Source organism: Neovison vison, chromosome 2 (genome assembly GCF_020171115.1).
Source record: "Neovison vison isolate M4711 chromosome 2, ASM_NN_V1, whole genome shotgun sequence".
Taxonomy (NCBI): Eukaryota; Metazoa; Chordata; class Mammalia; order Carnivora; family Mustelidae; genus Neogale; species Neogale vison.
In genome coordinates, this window is record NC_058092.1 from 107,482,466 (window position 1) to 107,504,262 (window position 21,797).

The 21,797-nt window shown below is 49.1% G+C and overlaps 2 protein-coding genes across 2 annotated transcripts; one reads left to right on the forward strand and one right to left on the reverse strand.

The window, feature by feature from the left end:
* Positions 1-3,193: 3,193 nt before the first annotated feature.
* Positions 3,194-10,883, forward strand: ANXA9 (annexin A9). Its single transcript, XM_044239184.1, has 12 exons — positions 3,194-3,268; positions 3,451-3,547; positions 4,296-4,390; positions 4,554-4,667; positions 4,878-4,968; positions 5,933-6,012; positions 6,222-6,281; positions 6,826-6,910; positions 7,041-7,136; positions 7,221-7,279; positions 10,371-10,493; positions 10,725-10,883. Exons 1-12 carry the CDS (start codon positions 3,194-3,196, stop codon positions 10,785-10,787), a joined length of 1,038 nt encoding a protein of 345 aa, XP_044095119.1. The 3' UTR covers positions 10,788-10,883.
* Positions 10,884-11,686: 803 nt separating this feature from the next.
* MINDY1 (MINDY lysine 48 deubiquitinase 1) lies at positions 11,687-21,686 on the reverse strand. The gene is made up of 11 exons (XM_044239183.1): positions 20,851-21,686; positions 17,229-17,331; positions 16,513-17,080; positions 16,070-16,127; positions 15,598-15,662; positions 15,026-15,184; positions 14,575-14,677; positions 13,893-14,035; positions 12,909-13,100; positions 12,441-12,584; positions 11,687-12,214 (listed from the first exon to the last, which is right to left on the reverse strand). The coding sequence occupies exons 3-11, from the start codon at positions 16,963-16,965 to the stop codon at positions 12,134-12,136; spliced, it is 1,398 nt and encodes a 465-aa protein (XP_044095118.1). The 5' UTR covers positions 16,966-17,080; positions 17,229-17,331; positions 20,851-21,686; the 3' UTR covers positions 11,687-12,133.
* Between the last annotated feature and the right edge of the window lie 111 nt (positions 21,687-21,797).

A 21,797-nucleotide genomic window follows, 5' to 3' on the forward strand; every position in this document is an offset into this window, starting at 1 on the left:
GCTTCTAATGCCCTCCTGTGGCCAGATTGAAGATTGGCAAGATAGAAGTTGCAGAACAGAGCCAAAACTGGACTCCACAGGGAGACAAGTTAACAGTAACAGTTATCATTATAAAATAACATTATATCAATATTTATTGTTACATATAAGTTAATATTTTGAAATGTGGACCTGCTAGTCTGTGCAGAGCACTTTTCTAACTGGTTGCCTGGGTGGCTCAGACCATTAACTGGTTGGTTAACTGGTTGGTTAACCATCTGCTTTTGGCTCAGGTCATGATTCTGGATCCTGGGTCCTGGGTTCCGGCCCCACATCGGACTCCCCGCTTGGAGGGGAGCCTGCCTTTCTCTCTCCCACTCCCTCTGCTTGTGTTCCTTCTATCGCTGTGTCTTTCTCTGTCAAATAAATAAATTAAAATCTTTTGAAAAATAAAAAAAAGTGCTCTACATGTATCAATTTATTTAATTCTCACAATAGCTTATAATATAAACACTATTATTACCTTTGCTTTGAAGATGAGGAAATTGAGTATGGAAAGGTTGAGGGAGGGATAACTGGGTAGCTCAATTGGTTAAGTATCTGCCTTTGGCTCAGGTCATGGTCCCAGGGTCCTGGGATCGAGCCCCACATCAGACTCTTTCTACTCAGTGGGGAGTCAGCTTTGCCCTCTGCTGCTCCCCCTGCTTGTTCTCTCTTTCTCTCTCTCTGTCTGATCGATAAATAAAATATAAAATAATATATAAAATATATTTAAAATTTTTTAAAAGAAGAAGAAGAAAGAAAAGTTGAGATAATTGCTAAGGTCACATAGCAGACCAGAATTCTGAGTTCAAGAAGTCTGGCTCCAGAACCTTTGCTTTTAATCACCATGCTGAAACTGAGTCCCATCTTCCAAGTTGCCAGGTAAATTACAGGATGCTCAGTTAAATCACAGTTTCAGATAAACAACAAATGATTGCTATCCTAAGTATATCCCATGAAAAAGTTGGGTCATACTTAATACCAACAAATCATTTGTTGCTTACCTGAAATTCTAATTTAACTGGGTGCCCTATATTTTTATTTATTAAATCTAGCAGACTTATTTTCAAAGACATTTTTCTCTGCCAAATGCAGTCACATATATTTCATAATTCAGTCCGCCCAGGATGCCCTCTCCACACACTTCAGCCTCTTCAGCCTCTCCCAACAGTCCCATTTTTTCTCAGGTAAAGAAACAGACACAGAGACCTGAAATGACTAGCTGGGATTACAGAACAGAAAAAGCTGCAGAACTGGGCCTTGAACCCATATTCTCATGGTAAAAATTGGTGGATGTTTTCCACTTTAACAGGACACAAAGTGAGAAGCAGTGACTGCCACCCAGGAAATTTCCCTTCATGCATTCTGAGGTCTGGTCTGCTCTGTGGAAGAGAGGCAGATCCCTCCTCAGGGATGTAAGAGAACCAACAAGGGCCTTCCTTGGCGGGGAGAGGGACAGAGGAGTGGGAACAGCCCTCCAGCTTCTGTGCCCAGTCCCCACCCAACCTCTCTAAGGAAGCAGGAAGGAGACAGCTTCTAGGTCCCAGGGAGCTGGCTGTAGGGATCAAGTGACTGCCTGCTCAGGGGCTCCCTGGGCTCCCCAGGGCTGTTCAGCTGCTACTCTGTGCACCGACAGCCCCAAACCTAGCTGCTGCGGTTGCGTCGCAGCCAAAAGGCACCAGAAGGAATCTAAGACACAGGAACCCAGGGAGCCTCTCCCATCTGCCTGTCGCCTTTTGGGACCATGATGCTTCTGTCCACAAGGAACACCCTTTGCATTTTTCTCTCGTGACTCTGCTGATCTGCTCCCACTCTCAAATACCTGCTCTCTTTCTTCTTCACAGATCCAAACAGTCCCCCTGCCCTTCCCACCCAGGCTGGCTGGCTCTGATAAGTTAATAGGGAGTTTGGGGGTTAGGACCCCTCTGGGGTGTGCAGGCTGGGGTGTCCCGCTGGTATGTGCCCCAACAGGTTTTTCTCTATCAGCCTCTAAATCAGCCTGGAGCCTGTCTGACCTGTCCCCCCAGGGAGCTGGGGCCAGAGGCAGAGCCAGGTCAGAAGCTGGACTCGAAGACTGGGCTTCTGTGGTCCCACCTGGCCCCACGGGGAAAGCGACGCACAAAGCCCCTTGTGTCCCGCTGAGCGCCCAAAGGCTTAGGAAAATTCTCTCCAGGGTCTGAGGCCCGGCTCCTGGAAGGAAAGATGCTTGGGAGGGGTTTGCCTGTGGGACCAGGTATGGCCTGGTCCTCTCCCACATTTGGGAGGGGCTGGCGGCGGGAGCTGACAGCTGGGCGGGGCTGCTAGAGCGGTCATCTGACTGGCTGCCCAGCCCAGGCTGCACACGCCCCCTCTCCTCTAGCAGACCACACAGAAGCTGGTGCCCACACCGGCAACTGCCAGGCTGTGACAGCGGCCACCTCGCCCCCAGCACCTCTGGGTAAGCGTTGGCCCTGGGCCCTCGTGGGGGAAGGGAGGAGGGAAAGCTTGTGGATCCCTTGGGAGAGGGAGAAAGGAGTTTTCTTTTTCTAAGGTGAGGGCTTGCTCCCTTGTCAGGCACCTGTGCACCCATAGGAACACGTACATCAGCCCCGGAGTCCCACCTGCTGAGCTGAAGGTCACTGTCAGAGACTCTGAAGGGGAAAGGCCAGCAACAGGTAGGCAGCCTGGTGGGCAGGGTGACAGGAGCTTACTTACTTCTGGGCTGGGGCTGAAGGGGGGTGGGTGTTTTCGGAGTTATTATCTCCCACCCCACACACTTCATCCAGCCACATCACCTCACCTCCCCTACACCGCCTCAGGAATCCCTAGCCAGAACACCAGAAGGAAGGGATGTGGATCTCAGAAGGGGGTCATCTCCCTGAGATCAAAGTTTGGAAGCCTTGAGATCCACCCTGGAGTCAGGGAGGGTTTGTTTGGTGCTTATTCTAGCAGCATTCCTGATCAATCCTTCCTGAAGGAGGGGTAAGAGGTAGGGAAGATGGGGACTTCCATTTATCCCTCTATTTGGGCTCCCAAACCGGCCAAGCTGGTCGATATTTTCTTTCTGCAACATGGGAAAGGAACAGCATGGGACATGGGCCTCAGGGGTCTGGGGGTCATAAAGAGGCCCAAAGGGCCAGGAAATTCTCCACAGTTTGCTCCTGTTTCCCTCCTTGGGACAGCCAGTCATACCATGTCTGTAACCAGTGGGAAGACAAAACCATCCCTGACCCAGGAGATCCTCAGCCACCTGGGCCTGGCCAACAAGGTAGGGACTGTGATCATCAGAATCATTGTTACTATATCAACTCCAGGGCTGTGAGAGAATAGGGGATGGGAAAAGGGAGAGCGGGCCCTGAGACCAGGCCAAGGGCCCTGCTGAGGCACTGGGGCAGGCATGTGCAGACATGTGACGCTCCCCCCAACCCCCCACCCCTCATGTTCTTACAGACTGCAGCTTGGGGAACCCTGGGCACCCTCAGGACCTTCTTGAGCTTCAGCGTGGACAAGGACGTGCAAAGGCTGCTGAGGGCCATTGCAGGCCAAGGTGAGCCCTTTTCCCTCTGCCCCTGGGGATCCACCTTTTAGAAACCAGTCTGCAGACCAAGAAGGAAGGAGGAAGTGATGTTGTTCAGTAAATGTTTGTGGAATGCCTTAATTCTTGTATGTCAAGTACCATGGTAGGTATGTCATTCCCATTCTCAGGACACCCTTGTGAGGTAAGTCTTATTTCCATTTTACAGGTGAGGAGACAGGCTTGGTGAGGCAAAGAGGCTGGCCCAAGGTCACACAGCTCATAATGGCAGGGCTGGGGTTCTAATCTAAGTCTATGATCACCAAGCCATTTCTCCCCCACCACACCAGGTCAACTTCACCTAATTTTGGATCAGGTTCACATGCCATTTTGGCATCTTATTTGGGTCTTCTTTTTTAATTCTTTTTTTTTTTTTTTTTTTTTTTGAGAGGGAGAGAGAGAAAATGCTCAGGAGCGGTGAAGTGAGGGGCAGAGGGGGAGAATCTTAAGCAGACTTCTGCTGAGCACAGAGCCCATGACCCTAAGACTGTGACCTGAGCTGAAATCAAGAGTTCTAGCTGAGACCCCCAGGCAGCCCTGCATCTTCTTTTGAGGCCAAATGGAAGTGGAGTTGTCACAACCCCTGCTGTTCACAGCCCTTTCCTGGATCGCCTTCTCTCCTCCTCAGGAGGCTTCGAGTCTGGGAAGAAGGAGATCCCTGCCCTGTATAGATTCTGTTGGCTTCTGCCCAGCTGATAGTCCAGCCCTCATCTCTGTTCAGGTGTGGACCACAGTGCCATCGTGGGTGTACTGACCAACAGGAGCAGAGAGCAAAGGCAGCTCATCTCTCGAGCCTTCCAGGAGCGCACCCAACAGGTGAGGCCACTGGCTTCCCAGGAGCAGCAGACTGGGGTGAGCAGCCCCCTAGAAGACGTGGAGTAAGCCAACAGCAGCCCACCAGATCTCCCCAGAGATCCCCACACATCCGGGGCCCTCCCCATGGTTTCCACTCCTCTGCTACGGGGACCATTTATTGTAGGACCTACGGAAGTCCCTGCAGGCGGCACTCTCTGGCAGCCTCGAGAGGATCGTGATGGCTTTGCTGCAGCCTGCTGCTCAGTTCGATGCCCAGGAATTGAGGACAGCCTTGAAGGTACCAGGAGTGGAAGCTCGCTAGCCATCAAGGAAGTGAGGACACCAATGAGGGGAGGAGAGGGTTGACCAACTTGCCTTTGCCTGCTCCAGAAGGTCAACTTGGCAGGGGTCCCCTTTACACAGCCCACACTGACAGGTGGTCAGCCTCTGCTCTCTACCATCCTCATGGCATGGCCCAGTGTCAAAGTGGTCTCCCAATTTCTTGTAGAGCTCTGGGTCTCCTGAGGATGTGGCTGTGGAAATTTTTGCCACCCGAAGCCCAGCCCAGCTGCAGGAGTGCCTGATGGTCTACAAACATAGTAAGAGCATAGGAGGAGGGGGGAAAGGGATGGCAGGACAGCCCCTGCTCTCCCACCCTCGCTACAGGCAAGGCTTCTGGGAACCTGTTTGCCCCAGCGCTATTCCCTTGGGGTCTTTTCCCCCCACTCACCCTTGCCAGTATTCAGTCTCCCAGGGGCAAGAGCCAGATGTGATCATTAAAGAAAGAGAAGCAATGATTAGCCATCTTAGTCGGGGGCTCCGGGGCAGATTCCAAGGTAATGACAACGTTGGGCACTGTGACAGTCCTGAGGGTACCCATGTCATCTTCCCAGCCCCTTCCTGATTTTGCCCTCACACCACATCCCAGGCTGAATGGAACCTTGCTGCATCCCGGGGGGAGGGTGGGGGAACCTGCTCTCTAAGTTATCGGTACTCCCCCTCAGGCCCCTGCTTGACTGCCACATGCCTCAGCCACTAATTGCTTACTGGCCTTCTCTCCTCCGCATCTGAACACCCCCCCTCTTTTTTTTTCTTTCCCCAGTTTTCCTTTGTGTCCATTCTCAGCCTGTCTTAATCTATCTCCTACCTCTCACTTCTTGCTTCTGGTTTTCTTTTCCTTCTTCTTTTTCTTTCACTTCTTCACATCCTTCCACGTCACTTCTCCTTGCCTCAGTGAAGGGGTCAGGCCCTAGCCATCTGGCCTCACACTGGAGGTGTCCCTGTCCCCGCTGACTGCCTGCCTACCACTCAAATAACAAAGGCCTCCTTCCCCAAGCAGGTTGTCCCCGCTTGATGCATGACCCTACAACGCTTGCTTTACTCGTGGCTTCGGGTTGTTTTCAGGGTGGCCATGATGGTGCTTCTGCCTTCCATCCCGGGAACTGGCAGCCATCAAACTACCCCCAGCCAGAGATGACAGTGTAGGCAGTGGGCTGGGCATATGACAGGGAATAGCTACACTGGGAAAAATCAGACTTCAGAGAGCTCCTAACCCTACCCCAGATTTCCAGGTTGAGGCTGAGGAGGACATCAAATCTGAGACCAGCGGCATCTTGCAGGAACTGCTCCTGGCCCTGGCCAAGGTGAAGAGGACTGGCCTGTGGGGGAGCGGGCAGCATTGCTTGGGGTTATTATCTCCCACCCCACACACTTCATCCAGCCACATCACCTCACCTCCCCTACACCGCCTCAGTAATTAGCAAGAGAAGGTTTTGAGGGGAGGAGTGTGGTTGGTTGTCCTGGAGGTAAAAAGCTCCCCCTCAGAGAGTTCTCCTGAGAGAGTTTCTTCTAGGGGGGTCGCGAGAGCTACTCTGGAATCATCGACTATAACCTGGTGGAACAGGATGTCCAGGTGAGCAGGGGCAAGGAGCTTGCCTGGCCGTGCACATAAGACACCCTCCTCCAGTGGCTCCTAGAGCCAGGGACAGGTGTACCCGCTTGTCCTACAAACCTCTCTTTGCCTTGGGGAAGGAGTCCTCAGGGACAGGTAAGGACATGAAGTGTCAATTAGTGACCATTTGAAGCCCGTTCACTTACTTAGCCTCTGATTCCTGAACTCACAGGAAGTGAGCTCCTCAACTGGCACAGTATCCTCTCAGGGGCATCTGGGTGGGGGAACCCTCCTCAGATTTTCCCTTGGAGATTATTTAATTCATTGAGTGCCAGGATTTCCCCACATTGGTGAATTGAGCTGTGAGGGCAGAGTCCCTATCTTAGCCCTATTCCTTTTTTGTTTGTCTGTTTTAATCATAAATAGAAGCAATAGCTTCACAGGTCCCATTAAGCTTTTCCACTCTGAATCCCATTTCCACCACCATGATGATGGATTCTGGGAACATCACAACTGTGGCTCCTTTACCCCCAACCAATGATCCCGGTTTACTCCTCCTTCCCAGGCATTAAAGCAGGCTGAAGGGCCCAGCACAGAGGGCACATGGGTCCTAATCTTCACCCAGCGAAATCCTGAACACCTTGTCCGAGGTACACACAAGACTTCTTGTCTTCCCAGCTTACTGTAATGATGAGTTTGGGCCAAGGGCTTATCCTTCTCTGTGATTATCAATCTCCGCTCCCATTTATCTTTCTAACTACCTCCCACACCTACCACAAGTGTTCGATCAGTACCAGCGGTGTACTGGGCACGAGCTAGAGAAGACCGTCCACCACATCTTCCACGGAGATGCTCAGAAGGCCCTGCTCAGCCTAGGTAGGGCCTGCTGAGCACATGTGGGGTAGGGCTCTCGCCTGGCTCGGAAGCCTGCTCTCTCCATCTCTCCCTCTCTGCTTCCAGTCTCGGTGATCAGGAACACACCGCTGTACTTTGCCGATAAACTTCATCAAGCTCTCCAGGTGAGAGGGAGGTTTCTTTTCCCTCCCCTTGGAACAAAAACTGGGGGGAGACATCTTCTAGGCAAGAAAGAGGAAGTTTCATGCTGTTGATCATGTGACAACCTTCTATTTAGCTTATAAACATAGTGCAGCTCTCTTTTCCTAGGCTTGTTAACTGTCTTGTGAAGAAGAGAGGCAGGTGTGGACTGTGGTTAAAACTAAATGAGTTTAACTCAAAAGGGCACTGATGCCAAAATTTGGGCCTAATTGATGGCTAGGTGGCCAGCTATAGGTATGAATTTGCTCTGGAGGACAGCACCATGTCCAATTTCACCAATTATCACCAGAGTAATAATGGTGTCAATGCTAACAAGAATTATGACAAGAGCCAGCATTTCTTGGATGCTCATTGTGTCCCAGGGCCTATGCTGGGCTTGTTATACACATTCCAATTAATAGATGAAAAAACTGAGGTACAGAGGTTAAGTTCTTTGCCCAAGGTCATATACAGCTAATAAATAATATAGGCCTCCCATAAAACATATAATGGCTATTATAACATGATATGTTATTTATGCTGGAATTTAAAAATAATTAAAAACCACACACACATAATGGTCCTATAGGACACTGAACTGCCACGTGTCAACTCCTGGTCTGTACCATAGGTGTTGGTCTATACTATAAACTATACCATTAGAGTCCTAGCACCCAGGACCACCTTCCTCCACAATAGTTGGACTTTGTCCCATATTATCCACACTTAAATTGGTGACGTTGGTTTTAAGTAATTCCATACACAGAATCTAGTCATTCTATTCATTGGGCGAGGCCTCCTAACATCTGTCCCCCAACATCTATAAATAAAAAAACTCATCCAAATTGTAAAGATAAAAGTAGTTATCATTTTGGTAGGTGGCATAGCTTCTTGTGTACTGATGAGAAATCACCATGCCTTATTGGCAATTATTCAAAAGATAGTACATATATGTCCGTATTTTATCATCAATGGAGATTTCAACTTTGACAGTAGAAAAATATTTTACGGGGCGCCTGGGTGGCTCAGTGGGTTAAGCCGCTGCCTTCGGCTCAGGTCATGATCTCAGGGTCCTGGGATCGAGTCCCGCATCAGGCTCTCTGCTCAGCAGGGAGCCTGCTTCCCTCTCTCTCTTTGCCTGCCTCTCCATCTACTTGTGATTTCTCTCTGTCAAATAAATAAATAAAATCTTTAAAAATTATAAAAAAAAAAATATTTTACTTCCCCAATAATGTCTGTACTGTTACACCAAGCCAACACTAAGACTGGTTTGAAGAGTTGTGGTTATCTGTCTAGATTCCTGTCATCAATAAACTTATATCCCAGCAGTAAGTGATTATAATATAATTGGATTGTAGGACCCACGCTCTTGGCTGTAAATGCCAGGTTTATCCTAGAAGTAGGAGTCAAAAAATAATATAGGTCTATTTTTCTGAAAACTTCTTTTAAAAAGGAAAAACTCAATAATATGCTTCAGTTTTATCCTCTCATGAGAAATATATGAAAACATACGTTGTGACAAATATTTATTCAGAAAAATGACCTTCAAAAAAAAAATGACCTTTAGTGAAAGCCTATCTAGGAAAATTTAGACCAGTCTGAACCAGAGAATGAATGCTTATTAAAAGTTCCCAGGGAAGTATAAGATGCCAAGCACATTCTCAAGGAACAAGGCAAGAATTATGTTTAATGTAGGCTTGCTAGAAAGGGTACTTATGCATCAGTAAGAACATTCAGTTGGGGTGTCTGTGTGGCTCAGTGGGTTAAAGCCTCTGCCTTCGGCTCAGGTCATGATCCCAGAGTCCTGGGATCGAGCCCTGCATCGGGGCTCTCTGCTCAGCAGGGAGCCTGCTTCCTCCTTTCTCTCTGCCTGCCTCTCAGCCTACTTGTAATCTCTGCCTGTCAAATAAATAAAATCTTAAAAAAAAAAAAAGTATATTCAGTTAGTGAGGACATTGCCCCAATTCTATGACTTTGAAGTAATAAGAGTTGGAAGAAGGGAAAGAATGGAATATTGGGGAGCCATCAATAATCTTTATCACAATTCAAAATTGATAATACATGAAATTTAAGATAAAGCAGACATCAGCGCAGACAATGAGGTAATGATTCCAAATGAAATACAGCATCCTGTTGTTACTTCCTCATTTTTCTTTTTTTTTTTTTTAATGGGAATTTATGATCTGTGTAGATGCCAGAAGTGTGGGTATCAGGCAGTTCTGGGAAGGGTCTCGTGAGTCTAGTAACAGGAAACACTGGGAAAGAAGCTATTAGGAAATTGTGACAGTGCCAGCACCCAGCCCATGACATAAATAGAATTTTTGCAACCAACGTTTTTATTTAGAAATCTCTCATGATAACACATTTATTATGATCCATTAGCATTCATGATTTGATCTAATCAATTATAATTCATGATTTATAATTATATTCACATATTATACCTCTATTATTTCTAAGCCAAACCCTGCATTACCTTCTTTAACCAAAAGGCGGGAGGCTTGGTGCAGGTTTAGGAGGAAGACAGTGATGTTGGACCCCAGGGGTCAAACCAGGAGAAACTGGTTTATACAGATGGGGCCATGGGGTGGCCCTGGTAGGTCAGGCTCAGAACCATAAATCACATGACCCTGCACCCTCTCAGAGCTCCATCAGCTCAGTGTGGGGATAGGCTGGGTATATCGTCCCTGGACTTGGAAGTTAAAAACTTCCTGGCTTTCATGCTGGAAGTCTTTATAGGTAGCAAGTTTCTCCTATCCTTTTTGTGAGTAGCTGACTTTGGAGCCGCCCAAGATCTGGAGGAATGAGGCTCTAAGCTAGTGGCATGGCCAGGAAAGACACGAGGCCAGAGGGAGAGCTACCCCAGCTGCTCCCAGAGACTGGTCTTTCCCACTTATCACCTTCCATTAGGGTGGACAAGGATAAATTTTCCTCTTACATAAAGTACACTTCTCTTTTGCCAGGACTCTCCCCTCACTTCCCCTTTCTAGAGTAATTTACCATGCTGCCCTGTCTCCACTCTGTGAGAATCTAACTACTATCACCCTTTCCCCCTTCTGTTTCTCCCTCTACCAGAACCTCAAGCCCAATTACCAAGTCCTGATGCGTATCCTTATCTCCCGAAGTGAGACTGACCTTCTAAGCATCCGAGCTGAGTTCAAAAAGAAATTTGGCAAGTCCCTCTACTCTTCTCTCCAGGTGAGACTTGGCTAGTTCTTAACCAAGAGCCCCAGAACTTCACCGATCAACTCCACTCTACCCTCCGTGCACACCACCTAACATATTCATGCCTTGGAGAACTCATGAGTCTTTGGTTAATTTCATACACAACTCTTGACATCAGATAGTTGTGGACCAGCACAATGGAGGAAACAGAATGCCTGGGCCATGGTGGTAGTGGGATCGAACACTTGACCCTTTTTTCTGCAGGAAGCAGTGAAAGGGGACTGCCGGTCAGCCCTACTAGCCCTGTGCAGGGCCGAAGACCTCTGAGGCCTCCCTGGGCTCCTACCCTTCCTACCACGCCATGACATCCAAGGATCTGAGAGCCCTGTGTTTGGCTGAGCCTGCAGGAAATCAGCTGGACCTCCAAATAGGATAACCCCTCACTGAGCACCACATGCTCCAGCTTCTTGTTGAGGCTAGAATCTTAATTTTTTTTTCAATCCCTTAGTTTCCTCATCTCAAAGTGATCCCTGCACCAGGGTACCCCATCTCTGTCTTGGGTATAGACAGCTCTTTGATGGTTTCTTCCCTACTCATCCTTCCCATACCCAGACCAGAACATCTCCTGATTTCTTTAATTCTTTTGGCAAACTTCACTGTTGTTTGTGTTCCCTGATTGAAGTTTGGGTGGAGCAGGACATGGGCTGGGAGGAGACCTTGAAGCTGAAGGTGCTTTGATATTCACTTGGATATTCCGCAGGGATCCTGTTTGAGGTTCTAGGGCTGCAATAAGTGCCCCCCTCAAGGTTCTCCCCACCTCTCAATTATTCTCTCTTCCCCAGGAAATTTCTGGCAAAGTAACTGAGAAACAGGAGCCAGAATAAGGTCAGAAATAGAGGTAGCAAAGGACCATCTGATCAATCTGCCCTCCCCTGCCTGGGAAGTCTTAGGTTAGCAGGGAGCACAACCCCCAAACTGCATCTGTCCAAAGCAGGGACTTGGAAACTCACCTCCCAAACCAGATTACCATTTCGAAGACCTACCAAAAACTAGTAAAAAGAGACATAAAAGAAAAGAGGCAGGCTTTGGTTTCCCCTGCTGGCCCTATTAGGAATGACATGCAAAGACCCCCTGCGGGCCTCTGTAACCTCCCCCACCTTTTTGTATTCCTTAATTGGGTCAAATACTTAACCCCAAGAGCCACAGGGCAAGGCAAACAACAGATCTCAGGAACAAAGTTTTATTTCCAAACCCCTAGGAAAGCATTACAAATAATGGAGATAGAAACCCAAACCAAACCCTGAAACAACTGGAGACAGGCCAGTAGGATCGGCAGGAGGGCCTGGCCAGGGGAGGTGCATTCTAGACAAGGACCTCGCCCTGGAGCCTGAGTCCGTCTGTGGGTGTGACTGTTCTAGGAAAGGTGAGCTGGCAACCAGAAATCCACACCCCACCAACCCCAGTGTTGCCCTGGACGACTGGGAGGCAGAGAAGGCAGCAGCATAGGAGGGCAAGATGTTACCAAATCTGACCTTGGCATTGACCACCTGCTTGGATCCCCCACAGTCCATAAATAAGTTACCCTGCATATCTCAGGGGTGGAGCTGGGGGAAGCAAGCAGCACAGCCATGGCCTCCAAGAAAGAGGCAGGGCAGCCCCAGCACTGGGCAAAGCTATAGGAGGACACAGTCTGACTCTTGTTTGGGCCTCTGTCGACGCTCCCCGACTGGGCGACCAGATGTGGCTCCTCTCCCCTGTATGAGATTTAACAGTGGGTCACTTGTCAGCCCAGAAGAGTACAAGGACAGAGGTTCTAGAAGGTCCTGGGGGCCGGATCAGGAGGGTTGGTGGGGAGAGAGAAGAGGGGGCCCTGGGGGGAGGAACCCCTTAAAGAGACAAGTGCAGGATTTGCAAGGACAAGTGTTGGCACTGCGGGAAGAAGCAGAGTGGGGTTCAGGGCCTTTGGGGGCAGCTGCTCACCTGTGGTGAGGCCCGCACCGGCGTGGGCAACATGGCTGCTTGCTGCTGGTACTCCTCTTGCTGAAGCTGCTGGGCCAGCTCCAAGTCGCTAAGACCCAGCGTGCCCTGCGGCTGCTGCTGCAGGGACAAGGCGATCAGGTAGTCCTAGAAAGAGGCGGAGAGAACAGGAGCAGTGAGGTGGCCGTGGCTTGGGGGACTTTCAACCTGGCTTTAGGTTTCCAAACCCGTCTTGCTTCTCCTTCACATTCACCAGCTCCCCCTCCAGGGCAAGACCCACAGCCAAGTACATCATCTGTGGGGACTGAGAACACACTGCTCCAAGTGCGGAGGTGGTCCGGAGGTGACAGTAAGTGGGCACGGGTATCGTGGGTCGTGACATCTACAGGAGGAATCGCATCTTACTCGCCTCCAGCAAAGAGCTCGTGAGCAGACTAGCTCTCCGCACCCCTTCCCAAAGAGCCCACATACCTGGTCTACCTGGCGCTGCTTTTCAGGGGAGCCCCCGCCACCCCCTGCTCCAGGCTCCCTGCCGAGGTAGTGATTCAGGTGGAAGTCAGAGTCGCAGAAGCAGCTGTCTCCGTCGACGGTGTGCAGGCTCTCCCACACCACCTGCTCCTCCTGCAGAAAGCCCTGGTCAGTGACCAGGAGGTACAAGTGACTCTGCAGAGAAAAGGACGAACTCGTTGGCGGGAGAGCCGACCCAGAGGCACTTTACTACCAGGAATCAGCTGAGATGCAAAGACCATTTGACTCGTCTGGTGTGCTAGTTAGATCGTGTCGCTGTGAGCACACGCATCCTTCACACGTGTGGCTGCGGGGAGAAGGCCCAGATGTCTGTGCATGTGCCATCGGCTTGTTGGGGGGGGGGCGTGGAGTGTGGCAGTCCCTGTGGTCCAAGTGTGAGACCTCGGTGCTGGGGTCCCACACAAGATGTTGCTGTCTACCCTACTTCCAGTGGCTCTCGGGGCTGGCCTGATGGCTCTGAGGAGAAATCCTTTGCGAGCCAAAGACCTCTCCATCTTCCATGTACTTCCATTCCCTTCTGGGGAGAGGACTTTACTTTGCTGTCCTGTCGAGGGCAGGCTGATTTCTTAGGGCTTGCTGTGTCCAGTGAGAAGGTAGCAGAAACGAAACGTGTTGTCTCTAGACAGAAGCGTTAAAAGTGGGTGCACGATGTCCCTCCCCCTCTCTTCCCTCCCATATTCCAGATTAAGGCTGTTTTGTCAGCCTGGGTCCCAGAGCGAAGACAATGTGGGACAGAATGGCAGCCAATCCACAATGGCCATCCAGCATGAAGAATAACTTTGGCTGTGGTAAAGCACAGGGATTTTGGGGGTGATTTGTCACCTGAATTTAATCTACCCTATCCTGTCTGACACACTGACCCGGAAGAAGAAACCACGAGGCAGTGACAGCACTCTACCCCCACCCCCATCTCCAAAGCCTCATCACCTTGTGCTTAGTCATGGTGCTGAAGTGATTGTTTCGGAAAAAGACACCAAGTTCACCCTCCTTGGCAGCTGCTGTTAGCTCACACAGTCCGTGGTAGGTCAGCTGTGCTGCAGTGGTCTCCAGGAACTGCTCCGCAATCAGGCCTGTCAGAAGGGCATAAGGTTGGGGGACGAGGGGCTTGGCTTCAATCCAAAGTCCCCAGTAGGAAGAAGGATCACCCAGAGAGTCCCTGTCAGAGCTCTGCGGATAGTCCCACTTTCTGAAATCCCTTGAAGCCTGGCTGTATTCATTCATTCAACAAATAGTTACTGAGCGACCACCTTGCGTTACGTCCTGAACGCAACAGACAATTCCCCAACTCTCTCTCTCTTTTTTTTTTTAGATTTTATTTATTTATTTGGCAGAGAGAGAGAAAACACACAAGCGGGGGTGGGGTGGGGGGGAGGGGAAAGCAGGCTTCCTGCTGTGCAGGGAGCCCCAGGCAGGGCTCAATCCCATAATCCTGGGATCCTGACCTCAGCTAAAAGGAGACATCTGACCACCCAGGTCCCCCTCCCAAACTCTCTCATGGGGTTTCCACTCTAGGGTGAGGCGGTGGGGGGAGACAGATGATAAACAATAAACGTAGGCAGCCATCATTCCCTCCACCTAAGACCCACAGAAGAGAGAGCAGGGCCGTCACCTTCTGTCACAAGGTTGGTGTCTCTAGAGTGCTTGCAGGTAATGATCTTCTCCACCAGCTGGTTGTAACTCAGTTTCCCAACTGCGCTCACAGCCTCAGGACTCTGCACCAGTGGTGGCAAGGGGTGGTACCAAAACAATGAAGATCTTTTTAGGAAGGAAATGAAGCCCGCCCACAGGATTGCAACCCTACAACCAAAGGTTCCTGAAACTTTCCATTTCTGAAGAACTGACCTACTTGCATACAGTTTGCCTGCATTTGAATGTTCACCCCCCCCCACACACAAAAAGGTTAAAATTCAAGGAATTCTGCACTGGGTTCAGCCTCTGAAGCCTATTCCATTCCCAAGCCAATCTAACCCCTAACTCCCTAACACCCACCCCGTAAAATTTTGCTTTTCTATCTCGCTTTGAGCTGGATGCGAGTCTCATTTGAGCCATCCCACCCTCACCTGTGGGTCAACAAGCCAGCCATGGTACAGAGGTATGCCCAGGAGGTCAAAGATGCTGCACTCAGGAGTGTACTCAAAGTCAGAGACCCCTGTGAATCGTACGTTGACATCCAGACCCGTGGCCAGTTTAGGCAACACTGTCATTGCATCGTCCACGTTCTGGGGTTAGAAAAGAAAATGATGCCTGTATCACATCAAAACGTTATATGCACCTTCAGCTTCCACAGTCTTATATGCCAGTTATATCCCAATAAAGCTGGTGGGGGGGGGATAAAATGATGGCTACTCTAGCCTCCCGTCCTGACTCCTAGCTCCACAAATAAAAAAAATTAATCCTGTTGCCTCTTTTCCCTGGTTCTCTTACAGGCCATGCCATTCCTCCCTTGCCTCAACTCTTCTTTATCTTATATAAGGGAACATATTTTCTAGGACAGAGATATATCCTCCTCCTCCTGCAGAAAGAAATCATAGTTAAGGGGCCTTCTTGAGAAGTAAAAGAAAGGCTTCTCCTTGTAGCCTACGTGTCCCCTTACAAACCTGCAAATTCCTGTGCCCCGAGACCTTTGCCTCACCTGCTGAAAATTAAGCTGAAGTCCCTCTGACTTCTCCTGGGGCTTGATGGACAGGAGGCAGTCTCCTACAAGATAGGATCCCCTCATCAGCTTTCCCCAATTGTCCCAAAAGCTGCTTCCTTTTCTGGAGAATGGTCATGGACCACAGACTTTCAGAGCTGGAAAGAGCCTCAGAATCTAATCCAGACCTTTCACTTCTCAGAGGAAGAAGTAGACTGACGAAGGTGAAAGGCCCACCCAAGGTCACATCGAAATCTCAGGGCAGAAGTAGGGTTATAATCCCCGACTCCTGATGCCTTGATTTTTGCTTTTCATTCCCCAGCCTTGCACAGAAGCCCTGTAGACCTTCACCCTCCTTGCCACATCAGAGCCCCAAATGGGAAGTCCCTCAATATTCTGGATTTCTGGCTGAGTGTAAAGGGTAAGCTCTTGAACCTTCTGTGTAATTCCTCTCCAAGACCCAATCACTCACCAAGATGGGCCATGAGCTCATCTGACGTGATCACTTCCTTCTGAGGGGGCAGCTTCACCTGGAGGCAGAAGTGGTGACCAAAGGGTTAGGCATGTGTGTGTTTTCTTTCACAGATCACTGGAGGAGAAACACACAGAAGGACAGGGGGAAGGGGAGGGCGTGGTGGAAAAGAAGGCTTGCAACTGCAGTGAGGGAATGAATGTGAAGGATTGCGAGACATTCCCATTTGCGAGACAGTAGAAGATTCGAGAGTAGGACAGAGAATTGTTTTGTTTTGTCTTGTTTTTATGAATTCTTATCTCACTTGTTCAAGCTAAAGAAATACAGAGAATAATCTGGAAAGTTTTGCCTGGTCTGAGAACAGCAGAATGATCAAGGAGGTGGGTCACAGAAGAGGACTTTCCTCAGCAATTTCTGAGCCCCTCATCCAAATTCTCTCTTACCTTCCACTGAAGAAAGAGGATGTTCATGATGGCAAGGAGAGGGCAAGGGCCGTTAGTGCTCTGCATGATGATAGGTGTCCGTTCCCCCTTCCAGGGGATCCACTTTACACAGTAGAAATCCAGCTCAGGCTGTCGGGCCCTGAGGGGTAGGGGGAGCTCCTGGGGCCTGGAGCAGGCCCCCACTGTTTCTACCTCGGGCTGTATCCCAGGGGCCAGCTCCAGTTGGCTTGAACTCATATCAGGTGGAGGAAACTCAAGGTTATCCTGGCCCTGGGCCAGCAGCGAAGCTTGGCCTACAGGCTCCTGTTCTTCAGCTGTCCCATCAGCATCTCCAGCATCCTTGTCTTGGGGCCGCTCCTCTGGTTGTGAGAGGACCTCCTGGTTCTCAGAGCTGACTGCTTCTGGAATCTTGGCCTCACCAGAGTCTGGAAGCTCAGCTTGATGGTGTTCCATGGTCAGAAGAGGTCAATTGAGGGGCACCAAAGGACTTTCCTGCCCTCGGGGAGTTGCCTAATGTAGGCTTGGTATGGAAAAAAGAGACTGATCCACTAAGAAGGAAGTCATTGGGCTGGAAAGCAAATGAACCCAGAAAAGTCTTATTAAAGGACTATAGTATGGAAGGCTAGATAGCATCTACACAGTCACTCCTGGTTATAGGGAATGCATGTCTTTCTTAGCTGGGTGAACAGAAGGGCCCCAGCCTGACCTCCCCTCACCTCTCACAGGCTGTGACCACATGGGACCAACGAGAGTACAGGGCTTTCAGGTTGGGAGGGAGGATTCTGGTGGGACTGAAGTCATTGGATGGAGTCAGCTTCCCTGAAATGATAAGGACAAGGAATGGAAAAAAGATGGAGAAAAAGAGGAAAATAAAGTAGAAAGACAGAAAGAAAAAAGAGAAAGAAATGTTAAAACAGTACAGTTGATCCTTAAACAACAGGGGTTTGAACCACGCAGGTTCACTCTACATGGATTTTTTTTTTTCAGTAAATTTTTTTTCTTTTGTAAATGTAAATGTATTTTCCTTACGATGTTCTTCTTTTTTCTTTGAAGTATAGTTGACATACAATTTACATTAGTTTCAGGTGTATTCCTTATGATTTTATTTTTTTTTAAAGATTTTATTTATTTATTTGACAGAGATCACAAGTAGGCAGAGAGGCAGGCAGAGAGAGAGAGGAGGAAGCAGGCTTCCTGCTAAGCAGAGAGCCCGACCTGAGCTGAAGGCAGAGGCTTTAACCCACTGAGCCACCAAGGCGCCCCTGATTTTCTTAATAACATTTTCTTTTCTCTAGTTTACTTTATTGGAAGAATATAGTGGAAGAATATATATGATATGTCTAACACACAAAATGTGTATCAATTGACTGTGTTTTGGGTACGGCTTCCAGTCAACAATAGGTGATTAGTTCAGTTTGGGGGGAGTCAAAAGTTATACATGGATTTTCAACTGTATGAATGGTCAGCGTCCCTAACCCCTATGTTGTTCAAGGGTTAGCTGTACAAATCGTTATTAACTCAGTGGTCTTTAGCTCACCCTGTAACAGGCGTCATCCATCCTAGCCATGATGGTAGTCACTCCCACTACCCTACACCAAACCACACCCCCCAAGCTGTTCAGGGGCCATCCAGAGCTCAAACAGGTATCCTTAGGGTTCCCTTTTCTCCACTCTACCCCAAGGATGACAAGATTAACAGTCACGGAGTGCTCAGGGTGAAGAGCGGAGATACAGATAAGACAGAGTCATGTCCCGAAAGATAAAACACCAGTGAGAAAGAAGTCTTTCTCCTCACAGGTCTCTACTGAACTTTACACAATCCCAAACCACAGCAAAAAAGATTTGGGAGGGACTTCCTGTGGGCCCGAGAGGGGAAATGTAGGCCATGGGGACCTGGGTCAGAGACTGGCTCTGGTAAATAACTACGGCACAAAAACCAGTCCTCCAACAAATTCTGTCAGTAAACTTTCCACATCTGGAGTTGAGGCAGCAACTTCTCTTCAGTTCCTCTCTGCTCCCCAAATCAACTAAACCCAGAGATACTCTCTTGCCCACTCTTTATATGGAATGTGACAGTGCTGATTACTGATTTACATAAGAAATACTCACTCACAGGGGTCCCTGGGTGGCTCAGTTGGTTGGGCTGTCCACTCTTTTTTTTTTTTTTTAAGATCTTATTTATTTATTTGTCAGAGAGAGAGAGAGAGAGCACAAGCAGGCAGAGCGGCAAGCAGAGGCAGAGAGAGAAGCAGGGTCCTCACTGGGCAAGGAGCCTGATGTGGGACTTGATCCCAGGATACTACGATCATGACCTGAGCCAAAGGCATCGGCTTAACCAACTGAGCCACCCAGGTGTCCCTGGGCTGCCCACTCGTAATGGTGGACTCGACTTCGGCTCAGGTCACCATCTCAGTGTTGTGAGATCGAGCCTGTGTGTGTCTGTGTTGGGCTCCATGCTCAGGGAGAGTCTGCTTAGGGATTCTCTCTCCCTCTCCCTCTGCCCCTTCCCTCCACTCGCCTTCTCTCTTTCTAAAATAAATAAGAAAACCTTTAAAAAAAAAAAAGAAAGAAAGGTATAGAAATACTCCCTCATGATGAGCACTGGGTGATGTATGGAAGTGCTGAACTGCTATACAACACAGCTGAAACTAACATAGTACTGTATGTTAACTAACAGGAATCAAAATAAAAACTTAAAAAAAAAAAAAAAAGTAAATACTCCCTCTACGGTCATCTCCCTACCCCTCCGTATGTTCTTTCTGTCTAGTCCCACCTAGGTCATCTTAGATGTAACCCTGGACCTGTTTAACCTGCTCTCTATCAGCACTAAGCATCGAGTCCAGCACAGACATTTAATTAAGGCTATAGATAACAAACAGTAAAAAGCCATAAACTCTGTCCTCTGGGAAATATCCTCCTTCAACCTCCTAGCTCCCCTCCCTGCCTTACTCGGGGTGAGAAAAGGGGAGAAATTAGACGTTAGAAATCTTGTCTTCTCCCCAGAGTCCTACTAACCTGATACTATGCTTCCTTCTTATAAAGTGGCAGGAATTCAGGACTAGGTTAAGGCCTGGGAGGTGAAGTTGAAAGATAGAAATTTGGGGTGTCTGGGGGACTCAGTTATTTGGGCGTTTGCCTTCGGCTCTGGTCATGATCTCAGGGTCCTGGGATTGGGCTCCCTGTTCAGTGGAGTCTGCTTCTCCCTCTCCATCTGCCCCTCCTCCTGACTGTGCGCACGCACTCTCTCTCTTTCTCTCACTGTCAATAAATAAATAAAATCTTTAAGGAAAAAGAAAGAAAAGTTACCAAAAGAAGGCTGGTCACCCAAATTGATCCTCTTTTTGCTTCAAATATAATTTATGCTAGCTGTGTCTCATTTACATGTTGTTCACTTAGAATCAGACTAGCCAAAATTGCCTGCACACCTTACACTTTTTTTTTCACTCTCTCACCTCCTTTTCCCCCTCCGCTCCCAAATGACAGTTAGGCTGAGCCTTCAAGCAGAGCCTGAGAAAGTTAAAAGAGCTTGGAGAAAAGCAGCATTCATTTCTTATCTTTTCTGTCCAACGCTAGAAATGATCAATAATTAAGTGGGGGTTAGGCGGCTAGCTGGTGAGGGGGTGAGTCAAAAGAAACCAGGGGCTAGAAACCGGAGGGAGCTGGGTGTCAGAGAAATTGGGCAAAGCCCAGTGGGCTAAGTCTTAAGAGATGGAATGGAGGATTTCCACTCTACAAGGTGCACTCCTGGTGGGGTGGGCACGAGTGTGTCAGAGCAGGAAAGGATGAGGGGGAGGGCACTCAAACAAATCAGGATTTCATTATCTTCCTCTTTTTTTCTTAAGTCCCACGCATTCTCTCCTGCCGGAATTATCCTCTGGCGGTGGGCGAGGCAGTTAAAATAGCCCTCGCCCCTCCCTCGCATGGGCAGTAAATAGCCAAAAGTTGGACGAAGCATAGAAAATGGGCAGGTACTTCAATAACACATGCACACCCCCACGAACTTTCCCACCCCAATCTCCTTCTCAGTATGACCCAAATCTTCATGCAACTCCTGGTTTAAAATTTTGCCCCCAAATAAGTCCATCACCTCTACCATGCCCTGTCTATTTGCTTGCAAGCAACAGAGGGAAGTTTTCATTAAATGAAGGAAATGAAGGGACAAGCTAGTCGCTTTTACATATCCCTCCTGCCTTAGCTCCTCTCAAAATCTAGACTTGTAGGCACCAAAAAAGTGGTGAGACATTCCATGACATCTCCCCAGAGCTGCAGAGGAAAACGAACCCGGGTCGAGGTGGGGGGAGGGGTGGCATAAAGGAAATGGTTAAAACAAAGTTTTTACCTCAAAGAAGTGGGTGCTGTTCCTGGATAGAGCAAGAGGGTCCAGTAGTGGCAATTCGATGAGGAAGGTGGACCCAAGGAGGGGTGTTTCCACAGTCCCAGCTGCCTTCCAAGCTGTCAAGGCCAGAGCTTATCCAGGTCTACACAGGTTTATGAGCGGCTGTCCAGGCTTGGTGGTGGCTACTTCCGGACTCACGCCCACAACTGGGGTCACCAGAGGAGGGTGCGGGCAGGCAGAAGGGCAGCCCAGGTGCTCCCAGGTTGCTCAGAGCGTCTTCGGGATTCCTGAGTTGCAGAGTCTAGGGCATACGCTCCAGGCCCCGACTACAAGCTGATTTTCAAAGGAAGTTTGTGGTTTTTCTTTTTTATGTCTCTCTCTCTCTTTTTCCCATCGGGACAAAGAAAAATTAGTCAAGGACAAGCTCCCTGGAGGAGCAAGGGCCCGCCCAGCCCTGGAGAATTTCCATCAGGGCTTTCTGACCTGGTCAGCAGCTTGGTGATCGGCAGTGAGGGAGAGAGAAACAACGAGAGAAAAACAACAGACCCTTTCTCTTCCCTCCGCCTGCCGCTGGAAGGGACGGTGCGCTTGTGCCTCTCTGGTGAGAATAGGGAAGAGCAAGTGCCCTTGCGGAGCGTGGGGAGGAGCAGGGCTGGACAGCAGCGGCTGGGTGGATTTGCGCTTTTTCGGTGGCTATGGCAAGCTTTTGCTCTGGATCCACAGAAGCAGGGCCAAAGAGCATGATATTTACATATTCACCCATTTAAAGTTTAAAAAAAAATCCTGCTACTTTCCAAGCCCTTACTGTATCTCGTCCTCCTCCTCCTCCTCCTCCTCCTTCTTCTTCTTCTTCTGTTCTAGAAATGGATCTGGTCGGGCAGAACTGCCCCTTGTGGTGCAGAAAGTTTGGAAGACTCCTCAGGCTCTGGGAAGAGAGGCAGCAGGGAGAG

Excerpts from the sequence above, each read along its gene's own strand:
- ANXA9 (XM_044239184.1), top strand. The coding sequence starts at position 3,194 with ATGTCTGTAACCAGTGGGAAGACAAAACCATCCCTGACCCAGGAGATC. Across the intron at positions 4,668-4,877 it reads AATTGAGGACAGCCTTGAAG|AGCTCTGGGTCTCCTGAGGA; the intron begins GTACCAGGAGTG and ends AATTTCTTGTAG. Across the intron at positions 7,137-7,220 it reads GAAGGCCCTGCTCAGCCTAG|TCTCGGTGATCAGGAACACA; the intron begins GTAGGGCCTGCT and ends CTCTGCTTCCAG.
- MINDY1 (XM_044239183.1), bottom strand. The coding sequence starts at position 16,965 with ATGGAACACCATCAAGCTGAGCTTCCAGACTCTGGTGAGGCCAAGATT. Across the intron at positions 16,128-16,512 it reads TCCTCTTTCTTCAGTGGAAG|GTGAAGCTGCCCCCTCAGAA; the intron begins GTAAGAGAGAAT and ends TTCTGCCTCCAG. Across the intron at positions 14,678-15,025 it reads GCTGGCTTGTTGACCCACAG|AGTCCTGAGGCTGTGAGCGC; the intron begins GTGAGGGTGGGA and ends CCACTGGTGCAG.